General features: G+C 39.1%; 2 protein-coding genes across 2 annotated transcripts; both read left to right on the forward strand.

The window, feature by feature from the left end:
- Positions 1 to 2,975: 2,975 nt before the first annotated feature.
- LOC106907966 (uncharacterized) lies at positions 2,976 to 13,822 on the forward strand. Its single transcript, XM_088016068.1, has 21 exons — positions 2,976 to 2,995; positions 3,190 to 3,668; positions 3,756 to 4,019; positions 4,395 to 4,652; positions 5,577 to 5,668; positions 5,873 to 6,097; positions 7,629 to 7,703; positions 7,913 to 8,009; positions 8,121 to 8,247; positions 8,412 to 8,652; positions 8,755 to 8,911; positions 9,571 to 9,655; positions 9,758 to 9,820; positions 10,479 to 10,681; positions 10,762 to 10,893; positions 10,972 to 11,159; positions 11,321 to 11,469; positions 11,974 to 12,213; positions 12,299 to 12,461; positions 12,836 to 12,944; positions 13,441 to 13,822. The coding sequence occupies exons 1-20, from the start codon at positions 2,976 to 2,978 to the stop codon at positions 12,929 to 12,931; spliced, it is 3,354 nt and encodes a 1,117-aa protein (XP_087872194.1). The 3' UTR covers positions 12,932 to 12,944; positions 13,441 to 13,822.
- Positions 13,823 to 14,555: 733 nt separating this feature from the next.
- LOC106907958 (alpha-tectorin-like) lies at positions 14,556 to 25,352 on the forward strand. Its single transcript, XM_088016069.1, has 15 exons — positions 14,556 to 14,624; positions 17,894 to 18,062; positions 19,033 to 19,099; positions 19,357 to 19,612; positions 20,043 to 20,199; positions 20,282 to 20,366; positions 20,784 to 20,846; positions 21,050 to 21,252; positions 21,333 to 21,464; positions 21,544 to 21,731; positions 22,173 to 22,321; positions 23,166 to 23,411; positions 23,494 to 23,656; positions 23,814 to 23,893; positions 24,207 to 25,352. Exons 1-15 carry the CDS (start codon positions 14,556 to 14,558, stop codon positions 24,217 to 24,219), a joined length of 2,040 nt encoding a protein of 679 aa, XP_087872195.1. The 3' UTR covers positions 24,220 to 25,352.
- The last annotated feature ends 1,115 nt before the right edge of the window (positions 25,353 to 26,467 follow it).

Raw genomic sequence — 26,467 nt, forward strand, 5'->3', positions numbered from 1 at the left:
AAACCAAACCAAAACTGTAATTTATATTCATATCTGAAGTCTAACCCACATGACAACTGAGCTTCTTTGAACCAGCTGTGTTTGTTCTTAGAAGGACCAAAGCGGATGCTACCTGCCTGTGGTTCAAGGAAAACAAGGATGTATTTCCTGGAATTACAGGAGTTATTATATTTCATGTTTAAACTTCTGTCTGTCCACTGATACTCTGCAAACTGTGGTTTTCACTTTCTAGGTCACAGGTAAACGCAAAGTAAATGAGAAATTTAACAGCTGTCTCATAAGGAGTTTGTTTTTCCATTATACTTCCTTGTGTCTCCTGCTATCCTGGAAACACCTACAGCAATAATGCAAACAAATACATCAATAAATCAATCAAATTTTATTTATATAGCACATGTCAGTAACATATCTGAGCTTTTTATAAATATAGTTGAAACTAAAAGGTTTTGTCAAATCCTTTAGAATTTGCTACTTTGCTGCTGGATTAATATTTTGGGTCCCTTTGGTGGTTTAAAAGACCAAATCCTGATTTTAATTGTTTACCTATAACCACGCTCACCGGCCACTTTATTAGGTACACCTTGCTAGTACCGGGTTGGCCTCCTTTTTTCTTTCAGAACTGCCTTCATCCTTCGTGGCATAGATTCAACAAGGTACTGAAAACGTTCCACCTCATCCCAAAGGTTCTCCATTGGACTGAGACCTGGTGACTGTGGAGGCCATTCGAGCTCACCGAACTCACTGTTTTGTTCAGGAAACCAGTCTGAGATGATTGGCGCTTTATGACATGGAGTGTTATCCTGCTGGAAGTATCCATGAGAAGATGGTACTCTGTGGTCACAAAGGGATGGACATGGTCAGCAACAACACTCAGCTAACCTCACAGTTCTTTACAGTTCAATGCTTTGTTAGAATGTAAACAGAATGTAAATTGTTTTTGTTTATTTGTGTAAATCTACATGCTGTAACTTGCTGGTCACTTTACTGCTGGGACAATAAAAGTTTTATCTCTTCTACTCTGTTTCTGATCAAGTCACAGTCTAGTTGGAAATGATAATTAATCTATTTGAGTGACAGTAGAGCAAAGAGAGATGAACAATGTAAACTGGTTTCTCCAGCTGGAGTTTGCAAAAGGAACAAGCAAATAGGTGTAGTCGACTCTAAATATCTCTAAATCTTTTGTGTACAATTACCATTGTTTGGTTTTGATGAGTATAAGTTTTCATTGTTTACTGTAAGTAAATAATGAAAACAAAGGAACTATTGAAAAGTAACTTTGTGAACTTGAAGCCCCTGACTCTTTTTGAAAGTGTCAATGAAAACACTTTAAACAATCCTTTTTTACTTATTTGCAGCTACAGAAAATATAAATATGTCAAATTTCTGAATGCCAAAATAACAAATTACAGTTTTCTTTGAGAATGTTGTGTTTTATATTTACAATGGAAAATGCCCAAAGCAGATCTTAATTTAGTTAAAGGGTGACAACAAAGTCAGTCTATTGAGAAATGTATTTAAACTACGTATAGATATTTATCATTTTTGTATTTATAAGTGACCTAAAGGAGAAAACCTATTTTTGTACATTCTTTTCTTTATTCTAATGAAAAACAATTCAAATATTGTGTTAAAGATACAGGAAAGACAGCATTGCATTTCTGGAACACAAAAACTGTTGCAACAAAGAAAAGAAAAGTAATATGCAAATAATTTTATTTAATTTTCAGTTTTATGACAAATACACTAAAACTCAAATTAATTTTAAATGGAGTACATGCAGAAATTTTATGTGTTCTTTTGTTCTAGTTGTGTAACGACAAACAAGGGAGATAACAACCCATCTGGGTGTGGACAGGACTCAGGATGAGCATAAAAGGATGCAGAAAGAAACAAAGAGCTGAGATGAAGACAGAACTGCAGCGGCGGCAGACAACCTTCAGAACATGTAAGAAATGTCGTCTTCAATCTGTAACCAAAAGGTCATAGGTCACAGTAGACAAAAACGGTTTTGTCTACTGTTTTTAATTACCTTTTTTGTCCAAGTTTAAGAGCAACATCACTGTTCATATTTATAGTTCAAACTCTTGTATTTTCTGATAACCATAATCCTAAATGTCATTTTTTTGGTGTTTATTTCTAAACCAGAGAAAAACTTTGGAAGAATTTGAACCTTTTTGCATCCAGTGGTGTTTCATCTCTTGTCGGCTGTCTGGCCAGCCTCCAAGATGCTTCGTCTTCTGCTGCTCCTGTGTGTTTTCATCACACTGACAGGTATTTAAACACACATCATTTTATTCCTAGAATAAAAGCATATTTCTTTTATTATTGTACTTAATTCAGTTACGATATAAACTCAAAGGTTTCTTTTTTGTTAATATCTGAAATTATTAACTGAGCCTTGTGGCACCCCACAAGTTAAGGGGGCATAGTCAGAGGAGAACAGAAACATAATCTTCTCTTTATGCTTCTCTGCTAAGGTATTTTGAAACATTCTTTGCAAAACTACAAAAATTAAATAAAAATAAAGAAATGTATCTTGCGCTGGTTTCATTAGATCTCATCTGTCGACCATGAAATCCTGTTAACAGGCTGAAGGTCCTGGCTGATATTTCTGGCTCAGCTTTAACTGGCTCACCTCATATTTATCTCACAGGACATTCAGCATAAAGACACACAGGTTCTCCTCTGACTCCGCCCCCTTAACTTGTGGGGTGCCACAAGGCTCTGTTTTGGGTCCATTTTTGTTTTCCTTTTATTCCTCTTGCTGCCATTATTTAGTCCTTTTCTTTTCATATTTACACAGATGACATTCAACTGTATTATTCATTTAGACCTCATCAGCTGGACAGGTTGGACATCCTCGTCCAATGTTTGTCCCATATCAGTGACTGGCTCTCCAGCAATTTTCTGGTTCTCAACACCATTATGACACAAACTATGATTATTATTATTATGCACAGAATAATTTCCAGGTCATGTTTTTTGCCAGTCAAAGGCAAACTGAGGCTACAGTAGATCATAGAGCAGGATTATTTATTATAATCAGAATAAAATCATGCAAAGTAACTGAAAACAGCAATAGATAAAACAAATCTAACAATGGAAAACAGTTAATTTAACATTTTAGGAGAAATTCACGTCATGTTAAAATGCAATTCAGTCTCTTTTTGTTTGTTTTTTATTGTGAAGGTGTCATGATTTTTCTCTCTCTCTCGTAGGTCAAGCTCTGTCTTGTGTAGTGGGAGGTTGTTCTGCTGGATTGGACTGCATCAACGTAAATGGAGTTCCTCAGTGTGCAGATCCCTGTTCCCGTTACACTGAACTGCGTGATGAGTGGCGCTCAGTAAATAACCAAGACCAGAGCAATGTGAGGTGTGACCAGCATGTAAATTGGGACGGCTGGTATCGGTTTTATCTAGGAGGGAGCAGTGCTGCTATTCCAGAAAAGTGTGTTGCCATAAACAGATGTGGAACCCATGCTCCTTTGTACATAACACAGCCTCACCCCACACAGATCAATGAAATTGTAACTCGCACTGTGTGTAATAACTGGGCCTCTTCCTGTTGCAATTTTCCCTCACACACCATAAACGTCAAGCTCTGTCCTGGAAACTTTTACGTTTATAAACTTGCGAAACCATCAGTTTGCCATCTTGCATATTGTGCAGGTAATGCTCCATCATCACTGTTACGATTCAATCTTTCTCTAAAACCCCTAAAATGTTGATATAATGTTGTCATGTTGTTTTTTCTAGAAATAGTTTCTAACAACGTGTTTGACGTCAAAGCAATAAGCCAAACTGAGACCAGCATCACTCTACAGTGGAGCAGATTGAACAACATTGTCAGCTTTGTTATCCAGTATAACGGTAGAGAGATTTCAGTCGGAGCACCAAGTGGAAATGGAGCCGTATCAGCCACAGTTTCTTCCCTCACGGCAGCAACTAAATACACATTTACTATATTTGCTGTGGTTGGAAATGTCAGAGACCGAGGAGTACAATTTACAGCTGCCACTGGTAAGATGCTTCACTTTACTTTTTGAAGGAAATAATAATAACATTATTAATACACTCACTGCAAAGACACAAACCTTACCAAGTATTTTTGGTCTAGTTTTTAGTGTAAATATGCGTTAGTGCTCTCGAAATAAGACAAAACCTTTCTTATAAGTAATTATTCAACAGTTTGATCAAAGTAAATAATTCCTTAAAATTGGGAAAAGAGTGCTACGGCTACTGGTAGATTATTTCACTTACAATAAGACATTTTTGCCTATTATAAGACAAAATATGGTTGACACTCGCTTTATTCTCCACTTTATAAAATTAGACACCATTACTGAGATGCAGTGCAATTTTCACCTTTTATAAATTTCTAAACTTTGTCTTCAGCTCCTCCAGATCCAACTGGCTTGGTGTCCCTAAATGAAACTGAGAGCAGTTTAACTCTGCAGTGGAACAGAGTGAACAACGTCAACAGCTTCATTCTCCAGTTCAACAGTAGCGAGAGAAGAATCGCTGCGGCAGCTGGAAACGGACCAGTAACTCACACAGTGTCGTCTCTTTCTGCTGAAACCAAATACACATTCAGACTCTTCTCTGAGTTTGAGAATGTCAGAAGTAGTGGAGTGCAACTTATTGCTGAAACTGGTAAGATTTTAATATTATTAGTTATTTTTAGGTGATGGGTAAGTTGTCAATTTTAAACTTGATGAACGTCAACAAGAAAAATTCTAAAAACAAAATAGTTTTTGAAGTTATTCTGTCAAACATCTCCAACCTGAACCCAGAATGAACAGTATTATTTACAGGCTAATGTGATTTTTGAAATGAAAGAATACATGGACAAATCTGCAAAGAGCAGGTTATTTATCCACAGAAATATTATTGATGATGTATTTTAGTTTCTAAATGTCAATAAAACATCACATAATAGGCTGTGTGAAAAATAACAGAGCATAAAATCTGGATTATAGACATACAAATATTTTGCACCTTTGGATTGATGACGATAAAAAAAAACAATTTTACTATTAAACACTAAGCTTTATGTCTTAAAAATAATTATATTAGATAATGTTTACAGCACATTATATTGTTTGTGGTTTTATTTAACTATTTTGTGACCCATATCTTCCAAGGAAGCCCTATAGAGTCATACTTTGTTGCCTGATCAGCCCCACATGCTGTAAAAAATAAAATAAAATTTTCAATTTTAATATGCTATAAATTGTACTATAGTAGTCTAAAGTACTTAGACCAATAACTATAATTATTCAAAAAATGCATCATTTTGAAAAACAAAAAAATGTCCAATGAGTTTTTTTTTGTCTGGATTTACTCAAAAACATGTTGCTGTTTTTGTTGTTGTTGTTTTAATTTGTGCAATCCACATTACATATCCCTTAAGTTTGCAAATTAAAGAAAATCTTTACATTATATTGTTAATCTGTGGAAACCACTGAAGAGAAGCTAAAATTAAAATATTATTATTAATATTCATAACTCACCAAGAATTTCAGACCACCTTTACTTAATATTCTGCATTTAATTTTTATGTTTTCATGTCTGCAGGTGCTTCTGCGGAGAAATTTGATGTAGCTACAAAGTTCAACCTCACCTTGTGTCCTTTATCTTTCTATCAAAATGATTACCAGCAGGTTTATGTAAGTGAAATGGAGAAAAAAAGTTTCTGAATACATGTGGATATATAATCTAATATGGGTTTTAATTTGTATTTATGTGTGCAGCTGAAACTCATGAATCCCATTTAGTAGTCGAATCTTTTATATTTAGCATTAAAAATTCAGTACATGTAAAATGACATAAAACATGGCAGCTTTTTAAAGTGGTGTGTTTGTTTTTAACAGGTGAATTTCACCGATAAGAACTTTGCCATCTGTTTCAACGGTTTTTATAACTCTGGAAGCAATGATGACTGCATTGTTGGACCTAAACCCGAGTCTGGCGAGGCGAAATTCATCATAAGGGAAAAAGATTCTTCGTATGAAGCTCGAGCAAAAGCAGCAGTGCAAACCATCAGGAGCAGCTTGAAGTGCTCTGTGCATTTTGACATGATGTACATGAACAAGAAAGTAAATAGAACACATTTAATTCGAGCTCTTCTTGATGTTTACGAGATTTGTAAATAAACAGATTAGTCACATATTGACCCTTTGCACGTGACGTCACGGTCTTCAGAACTCGGCCCGCTCCGCCATGATGGACGTCAAAACGCAGCTTCTGTAAAACCTGTCAAAAAACGACATCTGATAGCTTAATATCGTTTTTATTTAGTTGATTTTGCTTTGACAATAGACGCGGTCAGCTGCTAATACGAGGGTGAAAACCTAACTTGTAATTTTATTCTATAACTTTGAGGGATTATGCGGCGGCGGTGGATAGCAGCAGTTATTCATGATGACCGTCAACCCTCGGTGTAATCCGTGTAGTCGCGGATTTGCAAAAAACACTTTTTACAAGGTAAGGAGATTAAGGTTCATATACTTTATAAGTAAGTATGATTAGAAAGATGATATCCAATATCGCATTATGGAGAAAGGTACCTGTCTTACCATTAGTAACCATAAGACAGTGCCCCACCGTCACGTTAGCCTAGCATGAATGGAAGAAAAAAATGGCTAACATCTCGTCTTTTGTTCATTTTAAGGCTTCTTCTGAGTGAGGGGAAACGCTGTTTATGACACAGTGACATAAATCTCATGGTATGAATTCAGGTAGAGTCGGTAATTTGATAAACACGTCAGGAGGAAGGAGGTATGGGTCGGTTTCTAAGCTAGCTATTTCAAACTTTTGTAAATACCGCCGTCTATGAGCCCCAACCAGGTGTGTTATATTCACTGACAAATTAGCTTGACTCCAACAAGAAGAAGCCATGAATAAACAATTCCAACGTCCAACATGGCGCCTCGAGTGACTAAGGCTGCGTTCACACTGCAGCCTGAAGTGACTCAGTTCCGATAATGCGACCTGTATCTGATCTTTTCATGGCAGTGTGAACAGCACAGGTCGGATTCTTTTTCGAATGTGACCCATATCCGATACGTATCCGATTCAACTGCGACCCAACGTCCAGGTCGCATTCATCCGAACTGAACGTCACTAATTCTCAACAAATCTCACTATTCTGCGTCCTGATAAGCGCAAAGAGGAAGAAAAACAACAACCATGACGGATTATATGAGGATTAAGTCGTTAATATGCTGCTCCAGTTGGACAACAACTTCAAATATGTAAGCTAAGCTCCACCGTTAGCCTCCATGTTTACTTCCGCAAACACTGAGCACTTCTTCTTTTTATGGCAGTTGGCAGAACAATGAGAACGCTGACGCTATTGCGCCCTCTAGTGCGCATGCGGGAAACTTTCAGGTCGTTTGCCCGTTCACACTGCAGAACGCATACAGGTCGCATTTACTGGCAATGTGAACGACCCCGGCAAAAAAAATTGGAATTGCCAAAAAATCGGAATTGAGTCACTTCAGGCTGCAGTGTGGATGCACCTTAAGTGACGTAGTTGCAAAGGGTCAATATGAAATCCCGGGAAAATCTAGTGCTTCACTTTTTATAGCTTTTTTATTTTCTGCGTCTTTTTGTCTTTTAACCAAGGTAAATCTGAACCTCCTCAGTTTTGGGAAACAAACAGCTCTGCATTTCAGTTCAGTCTCCAGTGAGGCAGAAGTGGTGAGTATTTTTATTATTTTGTTTTCACATGTATATTTACTATAAATCATGTATTCTAAGAGTACAAATTGGTTTTGAAAGCAATATTGTGAATAAAAGGCTGAAATTAAAACCATCTTTACTTTTTCTTTAGCTATAAACTATTTAAATGTTTCAAGTAATTTATGCTCTTTGTTTATAAAAACAACTAAATGTTTATTACCGTATAGATGGCGGATGTAGCAGTTGAGGGTAAGCTAGTTGAGTCTGTATCTCTTGGGTCGGCTGACTCTGGATTTACTGACATCAGTGGATGCAGAATCTCAGGTTGGTGAAATAATCATTTTGTGGTGATTCTGTTAAGCATTGTTGACATTTGAAAGAGAAATAGGGTGATCTTTAAGATTGGAAACACAAAAGTCTAACTTTTGTCTTCAGGTGTTGGGATTTTACCTAATTCAACAGTCCATTTTGAAAAAACCTGCAGAAGTTTCACCTGTAGCATCGACAGAGCTGTCACATCAACCGGCTGTGGTGAGCAGGAGGAATGTGACGGAAACGGCAGGTAAACTCACACACACACACACACACACACACACACACACACACACACACACACACACACACACACATACACATTCTGGTTTCTGGTTTAGACAGAAAGCTAGGGTTTGTTATTAAACTGTTGCTGTGATTTGTTATTAATCTGCCTGTTTATTTTTCCATCAGATGTTTTAAAAACCAAATCTGCACCGTGACGGGCCCCACTGTCATCAACTTCCAAGGTCAACAGAGCTCTGTGACGGACCGGTGTGTGTACTCTCTGGTGTCAGACTCATCGAGCGGGTTTGAAGTGCTGGCTAACTTCCAGGAACGCCGCCGTAGAGACGTGAGCTTCCTGGACAGTGTGAGCCTTCGACCTGCTGGCTCAAAGGTTTACTTCCACCTGGAACAAGGTGGCAGGATTAAGGTAATTCCCAGAAAGTTGGATCAAAATTCCTGCACAACTCTTCCCATCTTCGCATAGATTCTCATTTTGTGACTAATAATTTTCCTACTGTGTTGCACTCAGATGAACGAGACAGTGTTGACCCTGAACAGTCCAGTCCAGCAGTTCGAGGGCATTTCATTAAGCAAGGATAAAAATGGACTGACAGCATCGTCTTTGTTCTCTGGGCTCAAAATGTCGGCGTTGTTTGATGGCTACACAGCACAGATCCACATGAGAGGTAGGAATAAACAAGGCAGCAATGAACTGATTATTATTCTTCAACTTTTTAATGTCTGGTTCTTCCCTATGGAAGACCAATCCTGCCACAAATATGAATTTGGCAAAAGAAAAAAAAACAAATAAGATAAAATACAAAATGAGAAGATGAGCACAAAAAATGATTTCTTAAAGTCAAAGATTGAGAAACAAATATCTTTTGTATTATTATTTAATTAAATTTGATGGTACAGTAATGCATTTGTTAATCATTTGGGGCATGCAATTTATTTCTAAAGCTATTTATTTATGATCATTATTTGTTCTGTATTTATTTTTAGTAAAGGCAGGATTAGTCCTTTAAGTACTAATTAATTCTATCCAGAAAGAAAAACAGGCAACAAATCCATCTCTAGATGAGCATAAAAGGACATAAGACTTAAAGCTGTAATTGAGTTTTACTCAGGAAGGTTGAAAATTAAAACAAAAAGAAACACTTTTTCACATGACAATGTAAAGATTACAGTGTATTTATTAACAAACACATTGAAGATGCAATGCTGGTTTAAGTCGGTAGGAATACTTTTCAGTTGTCAAAATTCAGCTATAAGATGTAAATTCAAAGGATTTTAATGACCTGCTTTCATGAAACTTTCACTAATATTGTCTGTAAACTTTCAGTCCCTGTTGGATCAGCGATGGAGGGTCTGTGTGTCGACTCCAGAAATATGTCGAGTGCGAAGCTTCTTGATTTAAGCTCTCCAAGGTGCAACATTATTATGAATAATTAATTAAATACAATTATTCTGAATTCAAAACCATTCCTTCAAAAACATGAAGTTGACTTGTTGATTTGTTTTCTTGCTAGCTGTGAAAGGCAGTATGAAGACCCTGTGGACAGTCAAATAGAATGCAACATGATCACCGAACAGTGAGTAGATTTATTTCTTCTACCAAGAACAGGTCTGTGTTATTCTGTGTAGTTTGCATTGTAGATGTTAGGGATGTCAAACTCATTTTCATTTTGAATTGCATCAGGATCATGAATGTTCTTAAAGGGCCGGTAGTGGCAGAATTTATTGATAAACCCGATTAGCAAACTGTTAAAGTATTTATTAACAGCTGCCTCTGCGTTTTGGTAAGTTCTTCTTAAAATTAAATATTGAACATCTTTTCAAATTGATCAGTCTATCAGGGTTTTTTCGATTGTTTCTGTGATTTTTTTTTTTTTTTTTCCCAGCTGGAATCGCTGATTTTGTGGAACTAATTTAGAAGAATTTGCAAGAAACATTACATAATATTTGCGCCTTATTGATCTCAGACAATAACTTGACATCAAGTAAGCCTGAGACAGGAGTATAAGTAAGAAATACTGCCACCTGCAGGTGGGAGTTGGCACCAATTAAATCCAGTGTATTTGATCATTTATTTTGTGGAAAATTTGCAGCAATTTCACAGCTACACATTAACACAACAAAAATTGATCTGTTCATTTTACCTGAATTTCTGCAATTGTAGAATCGCAATAAACTGGAGGGACTAATTGATGTAATTTGGCGAACATTTTTATCTTCCTGTGTGTGAAAAAGCTGTAACCTCTTGACGGCCGCCCCGTTTTCCTCCTGCAACGACGACGTCGACCCGACTCCCTACATCAGCGCCTGCAACAGCACTCTGTGTGGATATCCTTCAGCTGACGGTCTGGGCTGCCAGTTCCTGTGGGCGTACGCCACAGCCTGCCGCCTACAGAGCAACATCACACTGGACAGATGGTGGTCAAACGCAGGCTGCTGTGAGAGAATCACAACTTTACTGCAATGTTTCTACAGCCTGCATGATGTCAGAGTAACATTTGGTTTTGCTTCTCTGCAGCCGAGCCTCAGGCGTTTTGTCAGGACAAGCTCTGCAGCGATCATGAGTTCTGTGGCAGGAAACACAGCGGGAAGACCGGCTGCCTCTGCAGAGCTCTGTTTGCCTCCAAATACAAACTGTCTGGCACTCTGGGTAAGAAACCTCTGAGATATACACAGGTCTTTGGAAAAAGATGGAAATCAGAGTTTCCACAGATGTTTTTATGCCCAGGTGAGCCGGCTGTGTGCAGGAAGAACTCTGGTTCAATCACTCTTGTTGGATGTCTGCTGGAGGAAAAAGGCGTCGACTACAGAGTCCTGCACCTTAACGACCGGAGCTGCAGGGGCGCGATGGACGAGAAGAGCCACATGGTGACCTTCAGCTTCGACAGCAGCAACACCTGCGGGACGGAGATCATGGTGGGTCTTACACTCATCCTCTGATTCTGATCAGAGATCTTTGTGTGTTTCTTGCATTTTTCTCATCCATTGTGTTCAATAAAATCTCAGTAAAGTAGAAAAACAGAACTGTTATGCAGAAATAACTGATTTTTTTCTCTAATAATCGTCTGATTCTGCAGAATAATGGAAGTCAGATAAACTACAAGAACACCATCATGACCCAGAACAGTTCTGATGTCATCACTCGCCATGATCAAGTGTTCATCGACTTCTCCTGCCACCACACTCAACCCGACATAAAGATTGTGGCCTTCAGAATTAAAGACAAGTGTGTGACTGCTTTTGTTTTCACATGATGGAAACTTTTTAAGCTGATTTCACTGCAAAAATGCAAAACTAGATACTAGTGCAAATATCTTAGTACAGTGGAAATGAGACAAACCTTGAGCGTAACTTTCTGCAAAACATAGGACTTTTTTAAAGCCATTAATTCTTAAATTTTGATTTAAAAAAGTACTAGTTCTATTGGCAGATTATTTTACTTTGAACATGGAAAAATGTGTTGCTATAAGTGGAATAATCTGCCAGTGTTGGTACTTTTTCCATCAATATTGATGAATCGTTAACTTAAAACAAGCTCCTATAGTTTGCTGAAAAGTTACTTGTAATTAGTTTTGTCTTATTTCAAGTATATTAAGATTTGCAGTAGAAACTAGTCCAAAAATAGTTGGAAAGATTTTGTGTTTTTGCAGTTTAATAAGCTCACATGTTTGTTTGTTTGTTTGTTTGTTTGTTTGTTTGTTTGTTTGTTTGTTTGTTTGTTTGTTTGCAGCTCTGTGGTCCAGCACATCAAGTCTGGAGAATGGAGCTACTCTGTGTCGATGAAAGCATATGAGAACGCTGCCTACACCAGAGCTGTAGATTCTGGTGTTCTGCTGAACCAGAAAATATGGGTGGAGCTGAAGACGGACGGGCTGGATGCAAAAACCATCGCCGTGGTGATGGACTCATGCTGGGCAACCAGCGAGGAATCACACGACAGCAAACCAAGTTATGACCTGATTAAAGATGGGTGAGGCTCTAACTATCAGTCATAACCATCAGAGTGTTCAGACTGGGTTATAAGACTCACATGAACTGGTTTTTCTTCCTCCCAGCTGTGCTGACCCGAATGACGGGACAGTGGAGGTGGAAGGAAACGGAGCGGGAACCTCCACCTACTTCTCCTTCAACATGTTTGAGTTTTCTGGGAACTCTGGTCAAGTTTATCTGCACTGCAAGATCCAGCTGTGTCCTAAACAGGAGGACAACTGCATCCCGGTGCAAACTTTAGGAAACTTTATTAACAGCTGGTGCTGTCAGTCGATTAAAAAGAATAATCCGATTGATCACACAGTACACTGCAAAAACACAAAGTCTTACAAAGGCTTTGTGGTCTAGTTTCTAGTGCAGATATCTTCTTACACATGAAGTCAGACAAAACTTACAAGTAACTTTTCAGCAAGACAGGGTTAGGGTTCATCACATGTGCAGCCCTGGTTCTCTTTACCAAGACTTTAAATGCTTCTGAGGAAGATGGACATTTTTTTCAAAATAAAACTTAGTTTTTAAAGGGATGAATGTTAGGAAAACACTGTATGTGTAGTGCTGGTCTGCAAAATAGTAAATGTCGTGTTTCTGTGTTTAAATGCCAGGATTGCTCCGATGAACCTAAGAGAGAACGAAGAGCCATCAGACCGCCACCGAAAATTAGAGACACATCCTTCATCAGCATGGGCTGGGTTCATTAGGCCAGACGGCAACGTGGGTTTGTTTTTTCAACTGTTGTCATAAAGATTTCAGTAGCTGAAAGTGGAAAGTTTATTTATTTATTTAATATGTTTTGGGCAAGAAATTCAGTAATCAAGATATTACATAACAAGAGAGGGTTTTTTTACCTTTCTGAAAGGAAATTAGATTTTACTTAGATAAGAGGATTTCATATGTATATTAAAATATTTTTATCCTTTTTCTTATTCTTTACAATCAAGCACAATAAAAAGATTGTAATATGCTGCAATATTTAAATAATAATTCAGAAAACCTGTTTGAATGCCCTAATTGGCTGAAATCATGTTTTATATTTGTTCAGCTTTTTACCTGTTGTGTGTTTTTATTTTCAGTCTCTGCTCTGACATTCATGGCTAATCAAAAACTCAGATTTGTGATAAACGAAGTTAAAAAACTAAATCTGCACTAAACAAGTAGAGAAAAGTCTTTGTAGAGGAGGAATGTCTCTGATATTTAATTGTTTCCTCAGGTGGTTTCCATGTGAAACTGGACCGACGGACCGACTGCCGACCTTTATGCTGATTCCTGACATCAGTCCAGATCCACAAACGGGATGTTTGGAAATCTGGGATTATTTCTGACTTTTTGATGCTTCATCATCTAATATCTTGAGATGAAATTGGTTTTTAGTACAATTAATGTGGGGACGGGGCAAAAGTCAACCAGAAATTATTTCTTCATAGTTTTGATTTAATTAAATGAAGGGAACCACGAGGACTGTATTTGATTATAACTTTATATTTTTAAATCAAATTGACTTCTTTTAAAAAGAAGTTCTGACATGAAGCTTTTTTTCTTTCACTTTTCTAGCAATAAAAATACAAAAAAATAAATAAAATGTGGCATAAAAATGTTTTTCATCTTTTCTTTTCACTGAACCAGCCTGATGTTTGATTTTTCTTGCTCTGGATTAGAGATGAACAGATACAACAGATGCATATTTAACTGCACACTTTCAGTAATTTATACAATTAAATTACAGTGAAACCAAAAGAGAACCTTTATGCAAAATGTTACTCATTCATCTTAATGTCTGAAAAGTTGTACTACATGTTTTACATTTTCTTGAAATCTGTTTTTGGATTACCAGGCACATCTACAAATACACAGCTATGTTTTCAAAAATTTAATTTCTTTATAAACGCACTTAATAAATGATGTAATGCACATCTGTGACCAGTAGGGGTCCAAATTCTCTGCATGCTTCAGCATCAGTTATGTACTATCATAACAGCAGCTGCAGCCTGATTTCACATTTAACGTGAATTTTTTATGCTGTGAAACAGATAAAATTAAGTTATTGAAGTTATAATTTCCACACAACCTAAATATAATATGTGCTTCATTTTAATAAACGTAATGATCCATGATGAGACGCATTATGGATCATTATGCGTCTCATTTGCATGTCATACTTTCTACATTATAAATATTAATATACATTTTTGGTGTTTCTCTAAATTATTCTAAAAATATAGCAGGGATGAATTATGAATAAAACATATAATGGTACTGAGCCCGGTTCTGGTTCTACTGAAGGTCTCTTCCTGACAGAGGGAAGTTCTTCTTCTCCACTGTCGCTACATGGAGATGAGGGACTGCTGCAAAGTCAGCGACTTTGTCGCCCCCTGCTGGTCAGATGGAGTGGATGCCGTAAGTAATGATTCCATACAATCTGCTGGGTGTCGTTTGGTACAAACTTTTTAAACTACTTTAACAATAAACTGAGCTTATTGTACCAGCAATTGGAGTAAATGTGATTGAACTGAAATTATTAAAGTGCATTGAGACATTTGTTGTTAATTAACTTTCAAACTAACAAATGAGCCCCACCAATACACAATATAAAAAAACAAACAAAAACCCCAACAACCAATACAAAAAAGGTTCAGAACCCCAAAAGTAGGTACCAAGAGGTTCAAAGCTTATAATTATCTTAATTCACAACAATGTTGTCATGGCATTTTACTTAAAATCATTTCAATTTAGTCAGATTACTATTCATCCAAGTTATCAATTCATTAGGTTCACTTAATTATAACGTAGTTTAAAACTTTTATACCAAACGACATTCTGCAGATTGTATGGAGTCATTACTTACAGCATTCACTCCTCCTGTCCAGCAGGGGGCGACAGCAACTGGCTTGTGTTGAGTCGTTGACTTTACAGCAGTCCCTCATGCAGAGCATGCATGTATACAGTGGAGCGGAAGAACTCCCCTCTAACAGGAAGAAACCTCCAGCAGAACCAGAACCGGGCTCAGTACCAGCAGCCATGACCGACTGGAGCTGGGAGAAGGCAGAGCAGAGACACAGCAACAGATCAACTGATCAGGAGAACTTTCCATGGTCATGGAAGTGAAAAGGACAGGGAGAACGGTCAGGTGATGGTAGCTTCATGTCAGCCAATGGCCTTTTCCAGGAAGCAGCCACAGCCAATCAGAATGCCCGACCAGGTGTAGCTTCTATGGAGAGAAAAATAATCGAGAACATAACGTTTAGTTTCTAACTAAACAAGAACTAAGCTTCTTGTTTAGTTAGAAACACCAGAGCGCCACCTTCTGGTCTCTCTCCAGTCCAGAGCAGGGAACTGTTTCTGGCTTTGTTTTCTCCCCTCCGTTGGGCTGCCACCTTATCATGGTGGAGGGGTTTGAGTGTCCCGGTGATCCTGGGTCTATCAGAGGCTTCATGCCTCTATTTGGGTCGGATCTGCCGAGGCAAACGGGTCCCAGGTGAGGAATCGGACCAAGAGTAGCCCAAAGATCCTTTTAATACAAACACAGTGTTCTTGTTTAGAGATGGCGATATGAACAGGGTTCCGAGCTACAGACAGAAGTCAGTTTCTCCCAGTATTTTATCAGCCTGGCGGGCCACCAGGCTTTACTTTCCCCCCACCAGGCTGTGTGTTGTCATTTTAAATGGGGATTTTTCTCCACCAGTGACAGTAAAGACAGATTAAGCTAAAGGTTTATGGTTGAGGTATTACACACTGTTATTTCTGAGTTTTGATGCCTGATCCTGCACCTCCGACTTTCTGTAACTTGACATTTTTAACCCAAACTCGCAGCAGACCGCTGATGGGCGACCCCAGCAGATCTCCCACTGGGCTCAGCGGGTTTTCTGGAGGAAACCCTGGAAGTTTTCCCAGGTGACGCTTCCTGATTGTTTACCATTTTTACTTGAAACTTTCTGAGCAATTTTCCTTAAGGAATGCTGCAGGTATTTTTGCTGATATTTAAGTGACATTCAAAAGTGAGTTTATGAAAAGTGATTTCATTCTTGAGTCGTTAAAGGGTTTGACCTTGAACCTGCACACCTGTCCTGCTGTCACCTTCCCATCCTCAATTTCCATTTGCATGATTTGTTTCTCTGTTTCTACCAAAGACCAAATGAATAAAGTCTTCAGTCTGGTGCTTTGTAAACAAAATTCTTCTTTAAAAAAAATGCTTTAGTTGAGACAACTTCCTGATGATGTCTTATTATCTCGTTAGCAGGTGAGTCACTAAAGCAAAGCGTAAAGTTGTCAGACAGGAAATGGACTCGGTGACGATCAGCCCTATAATTAACTAGTTATGTGGTTTGAATGTACATATTAAATGTCAGAATGCCGTTCTGCTCAGTCAGAAGCAGATCGGTTTGAACGTTGAGGGCGAGAAAAAAATAGGTAAAATAAAATAGACTAATAATTCAATAACTTCAATTTTTTGATTGGTCATTTAGCAACCTTATTTCTGAGACTTTTGTGGACCCAAATGCACAGCACTCTGTATTTACAGTTTTAGGTGTTGGGTTTCATAATCCTTCCCTTTAGGATGTGCAGGCCTGTTATTAATAAACAGATTTAAGCAATTAGACTGTTTTTCCCTATTCTTTGAGGTAAATTATTGATTTTTGATGCTGCATATTATTTCTTTAAATTTGTATGAATATGATTGCCAGAGTAAAATGCAAATGATGTGGCATAAAGTTTATCCAACCTGCGAAAATGCGCAACATCTTTTGGCAATAATAAACTTAAAAGACTCAAAAATGGCGGCCATCTTGGGGAAAAAAAACAAAAACAAACATAAGCTGAGGGGCGAGCATGGAAACTTTTATGCTTGTTTCCACATCTAGACGATTTTTACAGTAATATGCGCCACAATTTTCATAACTTCTTTGAACTGTCAACTGTATCAGTCATTTCTGCAGAAACTTCTGACTCATATCTGCTGGTAAGATGAGACTTCATGCCAAACACTCAAGTTAAAAGGTTTCCACCGGACATGCTGAGTTACAGATTTAAATTACCAGTCATAGAAATTCTGCTCTGTGAAACATTGATACTGTTTTTTACAAACTGGAAAGAGTCGTGAGGATCAGTGAACCTCCGGCTGTTCGCTGATGCTGATGGGAAAACGTACAGATGAACGTTCACAGGATAGTTTGACCTACTTTAGCCAACATCTTCCACAAAGCAGCAGAAAATCAGAAAAAGAGTAATACTGATAACAGAACAGCAGTGAGCTGATGGACAAAAATAAATGAAAACTGATTAAAACTTACAAAAATAACATCAGTTTACATGTTTTTTTTCCTGCAAACTAAAAGAAAATGATGCAAAGACTCAACGTCTGTGTGGTAATGTTCAGTTTGAGCTAATGTTAGCTTTAAATTATTGTATTTTTGTCTATAGATAAAGAAAGGCAGATCAACTCTGCATGTTCTCCCTGTTTTCCTATAGAAACATTCTGTCCAAAATGAAAAACGTTTTCCTCTAAAAGCGTGTGAATGTGATGTTTGACCAAATGATCTAAAGAAACCGATTAAACACAGTTAATAACTTGCATCCCTTTGTTTCTGTGAATGTCACACGGTATCGTTGATGTATGCGTGTTTCCAGGGTTCTGTGGTTGTAACAAGATGCTTTCAGATTGTTATCAGGAGGCGTCAGTGTCGTTTTTCCTGCGCCGCTCCCTTTGGTCCTGGGTGTGGACGGGACCGAGGATGGACATAAAAAGAGACGGAAACAAACCGAGGGACGGAGCAGAGACGGTGGCAGACGGGTCAGAGGAGCCTCCGCCGTCATCATCCTTCCCCGCAGCTGAAGAGGGTGATTTAAATCTTTAAACGTCTTGTTTGTTATTATTTAAGATTAGAAAAACAGATTTTAGCCGATAAGAAGTGAAAACTGCTGAAAATCTGTTTGTTGTTTCCAGGAGAACAAGGAGCAGCAGAGGTTAGCTTCACACAGAAAAATAAATCATTTCCTTTCCTCTGGAACAAAGAAGGTGACTTTTACCACATTTTACTACATTTAAAACATAAAACAATGAACAGCATGTTAATATTTACAACAAGCTGATAGTGGAGAGAAACTGCAATAAAAACATTTGATTAACTTGATTAGTTGCAATGAAAAACATTATTTTTTAAAACACTTCCACCTAAAGCTTTTTAATGTGTTTTTGTAACTAAGTAAAGTCGTCATTTTTTACAAAACTTAACACAATAACAGAGGCACTGGCTCATTTAAACGCTGCACTTCCTCATAAGTATCATTACATTTTTTAAAAATCCAATCATTTTGCAGTGAAACAGGTAAATTAGCTTTGAGATTTTATTAATAACATTTAAAACAAGATGCTTTGATTTTTTCCCCATTAATATCAGGCTAAGCTGTTTGGTATTTCCAGCATCACAAAGTTTATTCAATCACTATCCAGGTGTGTCGCCATGGTAACTGCCGCATTTTGAACCAATCCTCTTTTTTTTTGTAACTGAGGAAACATGTAAATAGATTTTAACAACTCAGTTATGTAAAGTTATTTGAAATGTAAAGAGTTAATGGTGGCATTAAAGGGGATTTAATGGAGTTTATTTAATTGTTCTGGTTTTAAAATAAAAGATTTATGTGTTGCACAGATCTGGCAAAAGAACAACATGAGCTGAAACATCTACATGGCATCTATAGACAGATCCATGATAAAACAACCAGATACTGATTTTTAAATTATTTTTTTTTTAATTTCCCGAGGGTAAAGCAAAGCAACTGAACCTTCTTCTAACTTTGTTTCTTTCAGCTCTGCCAGCTGTTTTCCACGATGCTCCGCCTCCTGCTTTACCTGTGTACCTTCATGGCACTGACAGGTAAATCAGTGTTTACACACTGAAATATTGCAGTTTACAAGTTCAGTGTGGAAAAATAACCATTAAAAACATTTAATCACAGGAAAATATTCAAACATTTTTGATTCCTAAAGTCAAGCAATTATTTAAAAAAGAAAATCTTTAGATCTATGTCAAATAAATTTTTATTAAATCATCCATACATACGGAAATAGAAAAAATTAGATGTACAGATGAGCTTCCATGAAGTAAACTTTAACTTTTCCGACTACCTGTGTGTCCGTGCCTGCAGGTGCTGCTGCAGCCGACCTCTGCACTGTGACCGGCCGCGCCGTCATCGACTTTCAAGGCCGATTCACTGCTGTGACGGATCGGTGCGTTTACTCCATGCTCTCTGATTCATCAACGGGCTTCGAAGTGTTTGCCACCTTCAGGGAGCGCCGTCGCAGAGACGTCAGCTTTCTGGACAGCGTCACCCTGAAGCTGCAGGATCCAGATGTTCAGTTTTACCTGCAGCACGGAGGGAGAGTCCAGGTGAGCCAATCAGAAGCCAGCTGTGTTTCCGGTACAGATGTCTGCAAAACGTCGCCAATATTTCGCTAATGTTTTGCCATTAGTTAAAGAATACAGTTAAACTCACGCGTGAATACATTTGTTCATGCGATAAGTCATAAAAATGATGTTCCTGTCACTTCCTGTCGTCTTCTTTGTGGTTTGCTCCAGTGGCAACATGCAGCTGTTGATCAGATGATGCAAAATAAACCAATTTCAATACGGCCAAAGAATCCCACCTCATCCTAGCACCAAAACTTTTATTTGAAATTGATGTTTCCATTAAGCAAAATGTCAAATTGCTCCATTACATGGTCAATGGAAACCCCGCTTGTGATTGATTTATGATTAATTTATGATTGATTTATGATTGATTTATCGTTGCCGCCAACGTTTCTGTTCTGACCCACAGATGAACGACACCCAGCTGAACCTCAGCAGCTCAGGACAGACGCTGCACGGCGTTTGGATTTCCAAAGACTCAACCGGAGTCATGGCAAACTTTACGATCTCCAATCACACAGTTTATTTGTTCTTTGACGGCTCCACAGCACAGATCCACACGGGAAGTAAGATTAGACTGAAAGGTCTTAAACTTCAGCAGCACAGAGCAAAACTTTCTGACCCACATTCTGTCCTGAATGTTTTCAGCTCCAGTTTGGTCGTCTGTTGATGGTCTGTGTGTGAACAGCAGCAGTATCTCAGCCCAGAGGTTGGATCAGTACAGCTCCTCCAGGTTAGACGCTCAACAGACACTCACATGTCCAAATTCAGATATTTTTGAGAATAATTTCTGAAATTTTCTAGAAAAAACAGACATTTTTTTAGGTCCAAGAGTGGAAAATGTAAATATTGTAGAAAGATTTCTGAAACCGTCCGTGTTTTGTTCTCGCACATTTTCAAAGTTTCAACCTCAAAAATGTTCATGTTTTTTTTTTATAGTAAATTTCTGAAATTAATCTCAAGATTTCTGAGCATTTTGGTGGAAATTTGCCCTTTTTCCCCCCTACGAACAAAATCCCTAATACAATGTCATAGAGGTAGTACTGCTCTTACTTGAGTACAACTTATGGATACTTATTCACCTCACTGCTCACGGACAAGTCAAAGAAAAACAAAATGTCTTCTAATCATGTGGTTTGTCTCCCCCTAGCTGTCAGATTCAGTACAACGACTCTCTTGACACTTCAGTCAACTGCAGCGCGATAAAGGACCAGTGAGTAGATTTAATCACACTAAAGGAAATATTTACTGTTTCTTTTATTAAAACAAACAGTAAACTGCACCTTTAAGATATCCATGTAGACAAAACATAAAAAGATACAAAGTTTATGCACTTTTAATACTGTTTAGTTTGAAAATATGAAAGTTAAGCATGCTGAAACACATCTGTTTGTTTTTCTCCCGTCTGATGAGAAGCTGCAACACCCTGAAGGAATCTCCCTTCTCCTCCTGTAACGGTGACGTCGACCCGACTCCCTACATCAACGCCTGCAGCGACACTCTGTGCAAATATCCCTCAGTGGACGGGCTGAGGTGTCACTTCCTGTGGGCCTACGCCAGAGCCTGCAGCCTGGACAGCAGAACCTCAGTGGGAGACTGGCGGTCCGCTGCTGGCTGCTGTAAGAACTGATCCACTTCAGCTGAATCTTTACATGACTTCAAAGTGTCTGTGCTGATTTTTCACCGTGTTTCTCTGCAGCCTCGGCTGAAGGTTTCTGCCAGGACAAAGTCTGCAGTGATCATGAGTTCTGTGGAGAGAAAATCAGTGGGGGAACCGGCTGCCTCTGCAGAGCCGCGTTTGCCTACGACTACAAACAGTCCAACACTCTGAGTAAGACAGACAGCCGCCATTCACAACAAGACTGAGTCAAACCATAAAACTCATTTTCTTTTTGCTATTCAACTTTTAGGCGATCCAACTGTCTGCAGCCAGAACTCTGGTTCCATCACCCTGATTGGATGTCTGCTGGAGGAAAAAGGCGTCGACTTCTCTACGTTACACCTGAACGACCGGAGCTGCAGGGGCGTGATGGACGAGGAGAAGCACATGGTGACCTTCAGCTTCGACAGCAGCAGCACCTGCGGGACGGAGGTCACGGTGGGTTCATCACCCCAACTCCAAAAAAACACAACAAGTATTTCTGGTCCAGTTTCTGGTGCAAATATCTTGGCATACTTGAATTAAGACGACTAACTTAAGAGTAACTTATCAGAAGCTTGTTTTTAGTAAATAATTCCTTAATACTGATGAAAAAGTTCTAGTTCCTCAGCCAGATTATTTCACTTATAACTTGGGAAGAATTTGTTAATTAATCTGCACTACAACTAATACTTTTACAACAATATTAAGGAATTGTTGACTTAAAACAAGCTGAAAATGTATTTTTGTCCTATTTTATTTAAGTGTACCAAGATATTTGCATCAGAAAATATTTGGTGAGGTTTTGTGTGTTTGCAATGTACAGCATTCATAAGTTTCCACGTCACTGACCAGCTTCATGACGATGAGCTTTTATTGTTGTACTTTCTGCTCTTACAGAATAATGGAAGTCAAATAACCTACAGGAACACCATCAAGTACCAGAACAGCTCTGATGTCATCAGTCGCCAGGACCAGTTCTACATCGACTTCTCCTGCCAGCACACTCAGCCCGAAACGAAGATTGTTGCCTTCAACATCAAGGACAGGTGTGTGCTGGCATTCAAGGCTCTGCAGCTCCAATGGGAAGCTTGTTGAGGCCTTGATTCCAAATATTACTGTAAAAATCTTCCAGGTTTTGATACAAACTGAAAGAAATTCCCTGTTAGCCACTTCAGTTTCAGGATCACGTCTATTTCTCAAGATGGCCGCTGTTTGTGAGCCTTTTGAACCAAATGTTTTACCTGTTTTCATGACTTGGATGAGCTTTAGATCGTATCATGTGTTTTTGACTTTGGGGATCCTATTTATACAACTTTAAAGTAATAATATGTAGCAAAATCAGAAACTGAGGAGTTTGCTTTTTCCTGTCGTCAACTGGAAGGAGATGAGGATGTGAGATACAGACTGAGAAACTCTCAGTGGTTAGCATTAGCTTCCGCTAAGCTTTTTAATCTGTTAAGCAGTTAGCTTCTGCTCCTTTTTTATATATTTAGTGGTTTAATGTTTGTTTCTGTTAATATTTGTTTCTGCTTAGTGGTTTTCAGTGTTAGCTTCTGCTAATTATTTGTATATTTATATATTTTGGCATTGCTAAGATTCTCATTTAGTAAATTTGTGCTTAGTGAACCTCATATTTTGGTTAGCTATGACCATCAATGGCAATAACTACTGCTGATTTTAGTGCAAACGACTATTTTCTGTTACAATCATGATGGCCATCTTTAAAAATAAAAATAATTATCAGTAAATATGATTTTTTTTTTATTAGACACCAAAGTATTTTTATCTGGCACAAATTTGGTGCGAAAGCTGAACTTTCTGTTAACCTCAGATTCTGCTGCCATATTACCTGCTGCGCTAACCGAGCTGCTGGTGTCTCTGTGTCCGAAGCTCTGTGGTCGTCATAGTGAAGTCTGGACAGTGGAACTACACCGTGGCCATGAAGGCCTACAGCGACGGCGGCCTCACACACGCTCTGGACTCAACGACCGGCGTGGTTCTCAACCAGAAGATCTGGGTGGAGCTGACGACCGCTGGACTGGATGCAGCCGTGATCGCCGTGGAAACGGATTCATGCTGGGCAACCAGTCGAGACTCTCCCAGCAGCCAGCCGAGATACGACCTGATCAAGAACGGGTGAGGCGCTTCTGTAAAGAGTTAATATTTCTAGCTACTTAAGCCATAAATCTGTTTTTGATAATCTTTCCTCTGGTTGCAGCTGTGCCGCCCCCGGCGACCAGACGGTGCAGGTGGAGGGAAACGGAGAAGGAACCTCCAACCGCTTCTCCTTCAACATGTTCCAGTTCACTGGGAGCTCTGGGGACGTTTATCTGCACTGCAAGCTGCAGCTGTGCGTCAAACAGGGGAACAGCTGCGTCCCGGTACGCCTTCCTGAAATCTGCAGAAAACTGGAAACGTTTGGTGTTCTCACAACGATCTCTGGAGAGCTGAATAATTATTTAGATTTTTGTTGCTCTGGTCACATCCTTAGAAGTTTTATAAAATAAATAATCCTCTCTGTCTTTGATAAAACCCCAGAACTGCAGCGGCGGCTCTAAGAGACGACGCCGATCCGCCGGGTATGGAGGTCCGGCCGTCATCAGCCTGGCCTGGACTCAGTAGGTGATATTATATATTTCAACTTTTAACACTTTAATAATCATTAGTTTTGTATTGAAAAGTTAATGGTCAAATCTCTTTAAGAGAAAAGCTTCCTGCATGAAGTTAAATTAACTTTTAAAGATCCACCTAAAAGAAGGTTAGCGATAATTTGAAAGTTGACTTTGTCCAATTTTTAACGTTTTTAAGTGAAACAATGATTTCAGTGAATTGCAGCAGCCATATGTGTGGCTGGTTTGTTTAAATGGAAGAGAGAAATAGTTTAAATGAACTGCAGGGATAAGAGAAAATAATTTATTTATGTCTCTCCAGATGGTTTCCATAGCGACTCGGATGGCTTACCGGCTGCAGATCATCTTAATCTGGATCCAGTCCTGAAAATGGAGGAGCTGAAATGTTTTGTCTTTGTTTCTTCACAGTTTGAAGGACAAACGTTTTAGTTACAGACGTGTAGGAGAAGAAAACCAGGTTTAAACTGTGTTCAACATGTTTTCACTTTATTGAGTTTGGGGGAAATTATGTGGGTTGCATCTACTTTAATAAAACCTATTCTATATCAGAAGGGCTATAATTTAATCAAATATCCTGAAGTTTATAATCTAAATGAATAATTTCCAAGGGAAAATGTTAATTTGTGTGATTTGCAGCATGTAGAGTCTGAGAGTCGATATGTGGCGTGTTTAATTTTCTTAATTTGAGATTTCAATGATGTTTTTCTTTCCCATAAAAGGGGAACTTAGTGATGACAGTCAACATTACGATAAGCTTTGTGTAAAAGAAGATGAAGAAAAAACTGAAATTATTTTTCTGGCCAATTTTCACTCTAAAGCTGAGAAATTCTTTTGTTTCCATTTTTTTTGTTTTGAGGAAAGTTTTGTTTCAGTTTTGGTAACAAGGTACTACTTCAAGCATATAAAAGACAAAAAACAGTGAATAAATGAAGTGGGTGTAAAGAGATGAGATTGTGAGTTATTTTTTGTTCTGGTGTTGCAACAACTCAGTCTGTTACAGATAAAGATATTTAAGTTTCAGTGAAAAATATTTCTTGAATGTTTTATGAGAAAAAGATAACCACTGCTGCTTCATATTTGTTTCATATTCCGACTAGAAAATGTTAAATTTTCTATATGAGCATCACTTTATTACTGTCCCTGAAGACAAAGTGGCCATGCAGTCAGATGAAAAATATAAAACAGTCAAAGATGGTCATTGTACAAAAATAAAGAAAACTCAAGAACACTGTATTTATAAAAATAAGGTGATTTCAAATTTTATTTCAAATTCGTGTGATTCCATAATCGATCGCCAGAGGTCGCTAACGTTCAATATAACCTTTGTGTAAATCCATGCAAGTTTAACTTAGATTTTGTTTGTTTTTGACAACAAAAAGAAATCTGAAAAACAAATAACTTAAAGGTTGTGATGGTCAGCCGCTGGCACCTGGTGTCAGGATGGTCTTCCGCTTCCACCTGGTGTCAGGATGGTTTTCCGCTTCCACCTGGTGTCAGGATGGTCTTCCGCTTCCACCTGGTGTCAGGATGGTATTCCGCTTCCACCTGGTGTCAGGATGGTCTGCCGCTTCCACCTGGTGTCAGGATGGTCTGCCGCTTCCACCTGGTGTCAGGATGGTCTGCTGCTTCCACCTGGTGTCAGGATGGTATTACGCTTCCACCTGGTGTCAGGATGGTCTGCCGCTTCCACCTGGTGTCAGGATGGTCTGCCGCTTCCACCTGGTGTCAGGATGGTCTGCCGCTTCCATCTGGTGTCAGGATGGTCTGCCGCTTCCACCTGGTGTCAGGATGGTCTGCCGCTTCCACCTGGTGTCAGGATGGTCTGCCGCTTCCACCTGGTGTCAGGATGGTTTGCCGCTTCCACCTGGTGTCAGGATGGTCTGCCGCTTCCACCTGGTGTCAGGATGGTCTGCCGCTTCCACCTGGTGTCAGGATGGTATTACGCTTCCACCTGGTGTCAGGATGGTCTGCCACTTCCACCTGGTGTCAGGATGGTCAGCCGCTGGCACCTGGTGTCAGGATGGTATTACGCTTCCACCTGGTGTCAGGATGTTCAGCTGCTGGCACCTGGTGTCAGGATGGTATTACGCTTCCACCTGGTGTCAGGATGGTCTTCCGCTTCCACCTGGTGTCAGGATGGTATTCCGCTTCCACCTGGTGTCAGGATGGTCTGCCGCTTCCACCTGGTGTCAGGATGGTCTGCTGCTTCCACCTGGTGTCAGGATGGTATTACGCTTCCACCTGGTGTCAGGATGGTCTGCCGCTTCCACCTGGTGTCAGGATGGTCTGCCGCTTCCACCTGGTGTCAGGATGGTCTGCCGCTTCCATCTGGTGTCAGGATGGTCTGCCGCTTCCACCTGGTGTCAGGATGGTCTGCCGCTTCCACCTGGTGTCAGGATGGTCTGCCGCTTCCACCTGGTGTCAGGATGGTCTGCCGCTTCCACCTGGTGTCAGGATGGTCTGCCGCTTCCACCTGGTGTCAGGATGGTCTGCCGCTTCCACCTGGTGTCAGGATGGTATTACGCTTCCACCTGGTGTCAGGATGGTCTGCCACTTCCACCT

The sequence above is a fragment of the Poecilia mexicana genome, unplaced genomic scaffold (assembly GCF_051168715.1).
Source record: "Poecilia mexicana isolate PSO_F unplaced genomic scaffold, ASM5116871v1 scaffold_18, whole genome shotgun sequence".
Taxonomy (NCBI): Eukaryota; Metazoa; Chordata; class Actinopteri; order Cyprinodontiformes; family Poeciliidae; genus Poecilia; species Poecilia mexicana.